This window comes from Montipora capricornis, chromosome 11 (genome assembly GCF_036669925.1).
Source record: "Montipora capricornis isolate CH-2021 chromosome 11, ASM3666992v2, whole genome shotgun sequence".
Taxonomy (NCBI): Eukaryota; Metazoa; Cnidaria; class Anthozoa; order Scleractinia; family Acroporidae; genus Montipora; species Montipora capricornis.
In genome coordinates, this window is record NC_090893.1 from 40,483,375 (window position 1) to 40,494,585 (window position 11,211).

At 39.2% G+C, this 11,211-nt stretch overlaps 3 protein-coding genes across 5 annotated transcripts in view; 1 reads left to right on the top strand and 2 right to left on the bottom strand.

The window, feature by feature from the left end:
* The window catches only part of LOC138024267 (single-stranded DNA-binding protein 3-like), a 699,715-nt gene that overhangs the window by 685,592 nt on the left and 2,912 nt on the right, over positions 1–11,211 (bottom strand). The gene's annotated exons all lie outside the window — the stretch shown is intronic.
* The window catches only part of LOC138024274 (uncharacterized), an 847,896-nt gene that overhangs the window by 262,223 nt on the left and 574,462 nt on the right, over positions 1–11,211 (top strand). The window lies entirely within an intron of this gene.
* Positions 1–11,211, bottom strand: part of LOC138024763 (uncharacterized) — a 57,054-nt gene that overhangs the window by 1,885 nt on the left and 43,958 nt on the right. The window contains exons 10-12 of the mRNA XM_068871953.1: positions 5,919–6,121; positions 1,335–1,531; positions 851–943 (exon numbers count right to left, since the gene is read on the bottom strand). Coding sequence (XP_068728054.1) covers positions 851–943; positions 1,335–1,531; positions 5,919–6,121 — 493 coding nt within the window. The remainder of the gene's footprint in view (positions 1–850; positions 944–1,334; positions 1,532–5,918; positions 6,122–11,211) is intronic.

The window sequence follows — 11,211 nt, forward strand, 5'->3', positions numbered from 1 at the left end:
TAAGGCTAGTGTCTGTAAACCCAAATTTATTGCAATTAAATCTTTGACGTGAAATCTTCTCTGCCAAATATTGTTTGTGGACTAATTAAGTGAATTTAGTCAACTGGTGAGGTTCCCTTAAAGATCAAGTTCGCATTTAGCGACCACAGTTTCACGCGCCTTGCAGCCGCAAGATGGCAGGATTTGATGTCCCGTGAGCAGAAATCTTGAAATTTTTTGAACTTCCCACATTGATTTTTTGTTCATTTTTGGACAACGTGGAGATAATTGTAAATAAAATCTGTTCCTGGAAAGAAAAATAGCGGTCACGGAACGTCCAAGACCGTTAAATCCAGGCAAAGCTATAGCAATGGTCTTTTGCTCTATCAGTTCTCATTTTATTACTTAGCGCGCGCGCTCGTGTATGACGTGACGTGTGGATTTGCGTGCGCAGTAAGGATGCGCAGAAACAATTGGCGCGAACGTCCTTAAACAACGCTTTCACTTCATTTCCAGAATTGATAAATTCTAATGATAATTCTGTGTAGATTAACAGAAATTCAATTTTTTTTGTTAACACATCGGATGACTTTTGAACTTTGTGGAGAATAATTTGCGGTCTTCGCAGTTGCTTCGATCGACGGTAAAAATTCACCCCTTTCTCAAGCGGCGATTTTCACCAGCAGCCTGCGCTTAGCCGCATCCCTGAATCAAGGCTACAAGGCTATCCTATACTGTTTACTGTAGGCTTTAGGCAGTTCATGTTGCTCCACTTAAAATAAAAAAAAAAATGCCACAAAGGAATGAGAATAAAGATCTATCAGGTCTGTACCCTGGATTTAACATCATATCAAAATTAGGAAGCAATTACCTGGTCTAGTGTAGCTGGGTTGCATTCTTTTGTTCCTGCATACTGTTTTTTGCTTTCAGTAATAAGAGCAGCTCCCAAGGTAGAGCCTCTAATCTGTGTATACAAGTAAGCAATTGTAGGCATTATCATTAATAACGGTTTGTGGTCCTCATTGACCCAAAAATTCACAACCATATAATTTGTTTTGGCTAACACCCAGGCCTCGATTGTTCAAAAGGTGGATAGCGCCATACACCGGATGAATCACTATCCAGCGGATAAACACCAGCAAAACCGATTGATTTATCCAGTGGATAGCGCTATCCACCCTTGGAACAACTGGGCCAGATGATTTTAGTTTTAAGATGCCAGTGAAGCTCGCCTCAGGACAAAACATTCCTTTGAATTTTCCTATCCAAATGTTGTAATATTCTTTGTTTTACCCTTAATGCTTAATGCATCTATAGGAATTGGCTTACTAATGATGTTTGGCTAACATAATTACCTGACTTCTTTTTGCTCTCAACCAGTGAAGCAAGTCTCCATGGGGAACATACTCCATAATCAGACGAAGAGGCGTCTTCTGTGGAGTGGCCTCTGTCCAACAGCCTACAAAACTCAGCACGTTTGGATTCTTCCCCAGTAGCTTCATGAGCTCAATCTCCTTCAGAAATTCTAATTTCTGCCCTTCATTAGCGTTTTCTTGAGAAAAAAAGTTACGAAATAATGTTGAACAAATCATTTTCAAAGTAGGTTGCTTAGTGTTTCATGTGCAGTGTGATGAACGGTTAATTATTTTATTGTAATCTGACTGCAGTCTAAGCGGTAAAACAGAACCGATTATTTCCGTTTTTTCTGTCACTACGGGTAATGTAATTGGCTGCGGCATTTATCAGGATGAGTTATATACTATCTCGCGAGGTAGTATAACTTTAAGGGAATTTCCGGTCAAAAGGCGAGACAATCCCTTGTTTTTGCTTGAGAAAACAGCTTGCATTTTTAACCCGCTAAATTCAAGACGAGCTGTTTTCACTGTACTTCCGGATCTTTCCGACTTTAACTAGTCAAACTTGTCCTACTGAAAACAAAAACCATTGGAGTCTCAGTTTTTAGAACTAGGGGTACTCGGAGCTTAGGAGAGTGAATTCGATATATTTGTAGGCGTACAGGTAGCAGTTGAGGGGGAAGGAAGGATGGTTCGTGCGATAGATAAATATTTTTTGCATATCGGAAAGTGAGGGTTGCGTACAGAGAAAAGGTTGTGAAGACTAGTGATATCGTATGGTTCTGTCTAAGTGCTTGTAGAGTGCGTTAGGCAAGTTAATAGAACATTTTGTTTCAGGGCCTGTTTACATGGAGAAAGGGTGACCCTAATTACAGACTTTCGCTGCAATCTGACAGTAATCCGATCCCACAAAAGTTGACCCTGCTACAAGGGTGACCCTACCTCAAGTGTTTACATGGCAAAAAGTTGGCCCTCCTAGGGTTACCCTACCAAGCAGATAGGGTGGCGATACCCCTAGGGTGACCCTACCATTCATGTAAACCAAAACGGAAATACAATAGGCAATGGGTTACCCTTCTAAGAGGGTGCCCCTTTTAGAAGGGTCACCCTATCTCCATGTAAACAGGCCCTTACTGGTGCAATAGATGTTCTACAGGGCTCAGTCGTTCGATGGCAAATCAGCGCTTTAAAATCCGGGTCTTTCTTTTGTTCAAAAACATTTCTTCGGATAATTTTCTTGGTTATTTTTAAGAGCATCCAATCATCAATTTAAACTGAATTTCCGTTTGAACCCATTTCCCACACACCCCTCCACGGCGGCCGCAAAATTGCAGCCGTTCAGGGTAAGATTGTTGAGAAATTGCGTTACTTCCGCTTCCTTAGAAATTTGGCACATCGGATGTTTATGAAATTAGACAATCACTGGTCGTTTTTTTTTGAATCGGTTGAAATAAACAAAGGTTGTGGAAATGACATCAGAATGTGATATTCCGAAAGTCGCCATCGAGCGTGACAGAAATGCCCTGCACCAAAGGGAATGAAATCCATGGAATTTTAGTTGAAATCACGGAAAAAATATACATAGAGAGCTTCTTAAGAGCCTAGCGAAGATATCTGGATAATGTTTACTGCAGTAGTAAAGGATTTTCATGTCAAAATGGGGTTTGGGTCTTTCTGCTGTGTAAACGTAATTAAATCCACATGGACTCAACAATGGGCTTGTATTTACCGTCGGCCGTTAACTTGAATTCCACTCTCAAAATTACCTCCAGAACCTACTTTTTGCGTAGAATAAGCTTTTCGAATGATGTTCTTGTCTTCTGTGGTAAGACTTGACGATTCAGGAACATTTTGTGAAAAAATATTTGTGACGCGTCATACAGGTATCTTGATTGCCCAAACCTGCCCGATCATACATGATATCAACGTGACCTTTTGAGAGACCATTGAAAAAAATTCGTAAAATATTCGCGGACCGATCCATTTTTCTGAAAATTGAAATGATGATTGCTAATGAATACAGAAAGATTTTTAAAACTAACTAAAATTTTCTGTGTTAAGGATGAGAGTTAAACTGACATGTACGCTTTACTTTAAAACTTTTAAAAGATGAGAACTTTACGAAAACAGAATATCAGACCTCAGCAAACGTTTGAAAGATAAACGCCGAGGACACACAAATCACTACGTGGTTTAGCGCGTCGAAGTGAGGCAGAACGTAAGCAAACGCCTCAAAGCGAGGTAAATGTGTGTCGACACAAACGCAATCTCAAAAAAGCCTCGCTTATTAATTGCACAGGACACCCAACACTGATTAGGAGTTGCGTTCTCGTACCTCGAACGCAAAAACAGCATGTGGAGTCTTTGATGCCAGTAGCTTCCGTGCCTCTGTGGAGACAGACTAATTATCGAGTTAGGATTTCGAGTTGGATTTTCGAGTTGGGCAGTGTAAAATACAGACTGCAGACCAGCGGCTGGTCTAAAGTGCTCGGTTTCTTGTATTCGTACTCGGTTGTTCAGGAACAAATAATGATCCACATTCCATTGTTTTACCTTTTGGAAAGTAACCCAAAACCCTCAATTTGGCTAACCCTAGGCCTGAAACCCAACGAGTGACCTGTGGAATGTGCCCAATGCTTCAGACCCGTAGGCAGACCAGGAGTAAAATGCAGACTAAAGTTATGATGTAACTGTTGAAAAGGCCCAAACCCCTTAGAAGTGCTAACCTTAGGCCTAATTAGGCATAAAACCGTATTGACTTTAAAAGGGTTTGCGCTTTTCAACAGTTACATTATAACCTTGGTCTGCATTTTATCCCTGATCTGCAATCTGCAGTTTACACTGACCAACTCGAAAATCCAACTCGAAAATCCTAACTCGAAAATCCAAACTCGAAAATCCAACTCGAAAATCCAACTCGAAATCCAACTCGAAATCCTAACTCGGTAAATAGGCAACCTTGCCTCCTTGAGATACAAATCAGAAGCTACATTTCAAGAAGTAGCTGTCACTCAGAAGCTTGCAAAGGACTGATATGCGAGTAATTAGTTTAAATCCTTGACATTTCCTTAATTATTGTTGCATGGGTTTTGTATAAATAGTTTCTCAGTAATTAATTTTATTTTTACAAACTTTATGAGTTGTCAAGTCTGATCCTTTAAAGTCTAAGTTTACTGTCCTCATGGTCTTAACAGTTGGTCTGATATCGTCTTAAATTCCCAAGTAATCGAGGTATCATTAGTTTTTCTTTCAGCAATATGTTGTTACCAGAAGGAGCTATAATTTATGCTCAGACAGAATATTTCCGAAGTAATTCAGTATCTTATACCTGCTTATATTTATTATTGAATCTTCGAACTCGGATATTGTGTTACTAGCTTTGTGATTGGTTCACTCAATCTCGGTTATCAGCTCATATACTCTATGACCTAATTGGAAGCTAATTGGCCTTAATTTCCAAATGTCCAAGCATTCAGAATGTAATGAAAATTTAATAAAATAATTATTCCATTTGCACTTGTTCGATATGAGACTGATTATCGCCAACTTGACACTACCCGCCTCGTTAGCTATTTACAATCTCATATTTGATGCGCGCTCGTGGAATAATTATTAAATAAAATTTCAGTTTACAGTTTAACGATAAAATTATATATGAAATGGATCATATATGATCCTCGCAGTTGTGGGTTCCAATGTTCCAATGTTCCCGTGAGGAATGAATCTACGATGAAATTATATATGAAATGGATCATATATGAACTGCGGATATGAAATCAAGCGAAGCTATGATCCTCGCAGTTATGAACGCATTTTTTGCAATTGCGTAAAGAAGCCTGAAAAATTGAGGACTTCAACTACAATTGCAAAAATTGCGTTCTTAACTGCGAGGATTATTAAGCTTTACTTGAGTTTACAGCTTATTGAGTCAAGGGAATAAATCAAGTGTCCCTTATCCCTACATCAACCACACTATATTTCGAAGTCAAGCCCGTAAAGTAGTCCTTTAATCGTCCTAAACCGGTTCACCGTTGAGAGTCGCTTGCTGCTGCATGCAGTGTCATGACACAAGTGCAATCACACTCGACGACATACTGCTATATAATGAGATTCACGTTACTTGGTATAGGAGTCACAAACTGACCCTCTTACCATGACGTCATCCAAAACCCCAACCAAAGAGCGATACATGAATTAAAGTTCTTAGGCCTAGGAGAACTCCGAACATTACGAAGTACCATTAATGGCATCATGCTTCTGAATGAGACGTGTGACTCGTGCAAAGCGAAAAGCTACTTTATCACAATGTCCACGGCATAAATATTTAACACCTGACTACATGTAGATGACTAAAATTTTTCCAGACTGCAAAGCCCTATTCGATGTAAGGCTAGCCATACCCAAACAGCCAACAAACTCTATGAACAAACATCCAAAATAATAATACAATGCAGTTGAAGTCAAAGCTAAATAGTTGATGCCTGCATTGCGTACTTATTTACCTTAATTGACTCCCGGGATACAAATGCAAGGTAATTACTTCGGTGTGTGATCCATACAAGGAATAGACACTTTCATACCCACCATGTAATTCTTTAACAGCAACGATCTTGTACTTGAAATTTTTCTCACACCAGTCTTTGGTATTCTTGTTAAAGAACTCCAATCCGTCAATCAATTTGGCTTTGTGCACCTTCCCAAATGCTCCTTGACCCACCTCTTCCAATTTTTCTATTCTAGCTGGAGGAATTTCGCAGGAACTCAGTGGTTTAATATCCTTTGCTGTCCTAAAAAAAAGAACCCAAAGAAACAACATCATTTACAGGTATCCAGATGTGGAACGAGGTTTCAGTAAGTTATGGGACTCACGCAGCGTCAAAATAAATTTTATTTAGGTCGCAGAAGGAATTGGCCTTATCCTTAATAGTTGGCCACGAGTGCTTTACCTTTGGACCATAAACAAAATAGAGCTTCCACAAAAGCCTTTCTTGCTATCTTTTTGTTTTGTTTCCGCAACTCTGAGACTACGCAAGACCATTATCCATTGAGGCTTAAATGAGATTTGGGGCACAGATCATCATTTGAACAACCCTACATCTTTCCTAATGATACCCTGCAGCTTAGACCTACCCTTGGACCTTCCGTTTACCTCATAGAGGTCTGAAGTGTGATGTCATAAGAAACTAAGTTTGTGAAATTATGGGATTTTTCGGGGTATAGAGTGTTTTCACCCACACGTGAACAGTAACCTTGTTTTTCTACCGAAACAAAGGAAAACGTTTGCATGATAACAGAGCTCAATTTCCGGATAACAACATGGCTGCCGTTCCTTTGTTTAGGGACACCAATGTGGCCGCCGTGACGTCACGTGAAAACACTCTATTATGAAAGGACAACATCCGAAAGGCCTACTCGCCAAAAATGAGCATTCCAGGGCAAAAAAATGTCTGAGATATTAGCCCAGTTATGCTTATGTGACAATTATCTCAGTATCTTTACTGCTAGGACTGAAGTGTCGAAATGGAGTATATTTGCAATTGTACAGAATGAGATGTTTCATGTTAACCCCCGGGTTAATAAAATGAAGAGATTTATCTTTCGATGTTGACTCAGGGGTACTCTAAAAAAATAAAAGTGGCCGTCTGCAGGAGTCGAACCTACGACATTCCGATTTCTAGTTTGGATTCTCTGCCACTGAGCTAGAGGAAACTAGTGGAATCTAGGCCATTAAACTACAGTCATGGACAAATTGTTAAGAACAATTAAGCATTTTATCTTTCAACTCACTTATCGCATATTCTGGACTCTTTTGCAACCCCCTTCCTCCCATTCAATGTTGCTTGAGGGAAACGAAGTGAAAACAGTGCCCAGGACTGAGAGTGGACCAGTTTATGCCCAACATTGATTGGGTGGGGAGGGGAGGGGGGGGGGGGGGGGCGCGCCTCAGTGAAGTCCCAAAAATGTGTACTGGAATGAGTGTCCCAAAGGAATTTGTCCATGATCGTAGGTTCCAATGACCACTGTCCCTCTATACTGCAAGGACTGCAATTGTCTGCAGCGTGCATTGATTTCTTGCTATATAAATGAAGTGGATGACAAATGTTAATCCCGGTGAATGAAATGAAGAGAGGATATTTCCGATGGTAACTCGGTGATACTCAGAAAGAATCCAAGAGCTCCTTTGCAGGTATTGAACCTACGACAGCCTTCCGATGACTAGTTCGGATGCTCAAGCACTGAGCAAAACACCCTTTTAATAAGTCTAATATATGCTGTTTTCCGCTAATGACGTCGAACTCATGCTTTAAATTTTATTTAGAAATGTACAAAGGCTTAAGACTTTTCCGAGTTCTTTTCTTGTTTCAAGTCTTTTGTACATTTTTGAATAAGATTTGAAAGCACGAGTTCGACGTCATAAGCGGAAAACGGCATATATTAGGCTTATTAAAAGGGTGTATAGGAGACTCGTTGGAGCCAGGCCATGATCCACGATTTCGATGGCATCTCGGGGATACTAGGAAAAAACCTAAGTGCTCCTTTTCGGCAGTTAAACCTACAACGTTCCGATTACAACTTCGGATTCTTTACCACTGGGTTATAGGAGACTCGTGGGAGCTACAATCACTGGCAAAAGTCTTGGAACGCTCACCCTTTTAGGTTGGTTTTCTTATTTCGCTTCAATAACTGTACTAAATACGAAAACTACCTCTTCACGCTTCAATAAACATGGAAATAAGTTAACCAGATTGAATTTAAAGCCCTGTACAGGTCCGCAAATAATCGCGTCCCGGAAATGATCTCTGGACCAGAAATGATCCCGAAATTGGACAGCAAATGATCCCCGGACCAGAAATGATCTCCAAACTGGACCGCCAAATGATCCCGGACAGGAAATGGTTAGGTCATCAGTAATTAAGAATGGAATGGACTCGAGAATTTAGAGAGGGCAGAAAAAAGGAAAGGAACTTTATATTTTTAAAAATGTTTTCGTATGTTTACGTCATGCTGAACTCATCACAGACGAAAGGGAGACAATAACTTCCACAAAATTCAGTTGCAGGTCGAATCCTGAAATGTCGCTTATTTTTTCTTTATTGCTTTGCCAGAGCATACCAGCGGCTGCAAAAAAGTTAACAATTTGAAAAGCCTCTGCCTATCGTTATGATAAACTTCGCAATTAAAGGACAGCAAAATGCATGAAAATTTAAAAGGCGAAATCAAACCAGAAAAGAGTTAGTCCTGTTCCGGGATTCCATCTTACCCCGCCCTGAAAGTGGGCCTGGAACCCAGGCAGGAAAAGAGAGAGTCCTGTATTACTTGCAGGCGCATGCTCGGAATGAACCAATCATATTGCATTAGATACCAGGCTGGATATGTAAATAAAGGGACCTTGAAACTCCGGCAAAAAAGCGTATATGAAAATTACTGTGTGATTTGCCGTGTTGGAAAATTATTGCCGAATAAATGTAACGACTGAGAGAAGATCGCAATAAATCGATCCAAAGGCTGAACTAGTAAATATAGCATAGGATTTCACTAAACGACAAAACAGCTCGGAGTCAGAATTTCATATTATCTGCAGTACTTTACCTCTACCAATGAGTTTCAGAAGGAAGGTGCTTTTAAGTACCAACAATAAAAGCAAGGTGACACACGCTTTTAAGTAGCATTATTTCACCCTTAATAATTAATATTTACGAACAAATTTTGACCAGAAAAAAAAATCGTGACAATTAACGTCCGAATAATCGATGTTTGACTGTGCATATATATGTATAAATTTAATAGGAACATTATTGCTTCATAGTTGCGTTATCAACACAAACTGGTATGTAAAGAAACAAATAGTCCAGGTTGTGATTCAATTTCGTTTAACTTTTTATCTAACTTTATCAGGAATCATGCTCAGTTTTTCTGTCATGCAATCGTCTTTTAGTTTTTCCGATATAAAAACCATTGCAGTCTCAACAGGCAGCTCTACATAAAGCCTTGGCCATTTGGCCAAGGCTAAGTCTATTCTAGTAAAGAAGGAAAGAATTAATGCGACGAGTGCTTTGAAAAGTTATTCTAAGGAAAAATTAATAGTCTGAGTAAATTACTTCACTCTAATTACTCCAAAAAAAAATACTCTGTTTGCCACCGGTGTTTGTGTATTATTCCTGATAAAACTGAGAGTATTTACGACATTTTTTACCTGACTTTTTTATATTGGGCATCCAAACAATTTGTTCCCGATTTTGAAAAAAACAATTGGTAGGCCTAAACTCTGAAACAATCACAGTTTCAATAATTACTGGGCAAATCAAATATATGTTCACTGGATCACATAACTAGATCGACAGAAGTAATGAACAATAAATAATGAAGAAGAAACAAGAGTTCCAGCAGGAGATTTATTAGTCTTCGTTGGGCGATTCACATCCACAACCTACAGTATATTTGTAAGTTTCAAAGAGTCTCGGGAGAGCAATTAAATCAAAATTTGATATTTTTCTGCGCCAACATCATGCAGCTGTTCAGTTGGGTTTCAGGCACGAAATTCCATACTTTCGCATGTCATCCATCTGATCTTCCACGATTGGGACTCACGATAAGAAGGACTGACTTACAATTAACATCGGACTCGGATCGTAGAAAATCGCAAACATATTAATGAACAACCATGTAGCAAACAGACTTGCCAAATCCTGTTGCAGGTTTAACAAAACCATCATTACCGGTAACGACTGCATGAATAGCTTGCAGTTGTTCCGCCTTAGGCACAAAGGTAAAGTGGCATTTCTTCAAGGCGAAATCAATTGCCTCCAGAAACTTGGCGTTATAATCTTTTTTCACATTATCCCCATGTATCCAGTGTAAAAGCACTCGGAATAAACTATGCCCAAATAAGGAATCTTTTTCCAAATATGGTTTTTTCCCCAGTTTTGGGGGAAAAAATGGCGTCATTCCGAGCATGCGCCTGCAAGTAATACAGGACTCTCTCTTTTCCCGCCTGGGTTCCAGGCCCATTTTAAGGGCGGAGTAAAAGGAAGTCTCGGAACAGGACTAGAAAAGAGTGAGCTGCACTATGTGCAAGATTCACAATTTAAAATTGAACAACGAAAAAAGATTTTTAGCTTCGTTCTCGTGCATTAAAAAAATTTCCACATGCAAGTGAATCCACCGATTCAAGAAAAAGTTTGAATTGCACTCTTAAAGCCGCGAAAATTTTAAAAGTTGAGTAATTATCTTACCTAAAATAATTTAAAAAACAGAGTTTTGAGATTGTAAAGCAAGAGAGAATTGTCAAGGATAATGAATTTTGAAATAAAAGAATATAAATCTCAAACGCCTCATAATCTCCGAAACTGACACGTTAATGTTCAACGACAATGGATACCGTGGGAACGGAACTTTGTTAAAGTTTTGTGTACTTCTACGGTGTAGGGTAAGCATCGTAAATGATTCCTTAAAGTTTCCTTTTCATTTTCTTTATTTTTTGCCCAAAATTATGCATGCTAATTTTGTGATTTGGTACAGGATGTTTACTGTTTTTTTTTCCCGTGGACTTTTCGTGGAGTCTAAACATTCCTGATTTTTTGGGGTATTATTTATTACGATCATTTCCTGTCGGGGGATCATTTCCTCTCCAATTTGAGGATCATTTCCAGTCCAGGGATCATTTCCAGGCCAGTATCATCTGCGGGACTGTACAACCCCTATTTAACTCTTATGTGAAACAACTACATGTGCAACAAAAACGCCTTTAAGTGGCTAATAGTATTGAAAATTTTCGGTCTAAATGTGGAAGAAATTGAAACTGAAGTAATTTTTTTCAATATTTCTTTGTATCTCCAATGCCCGATCTCCAGCAGTGTTTGACACTAACTTTCTTTCT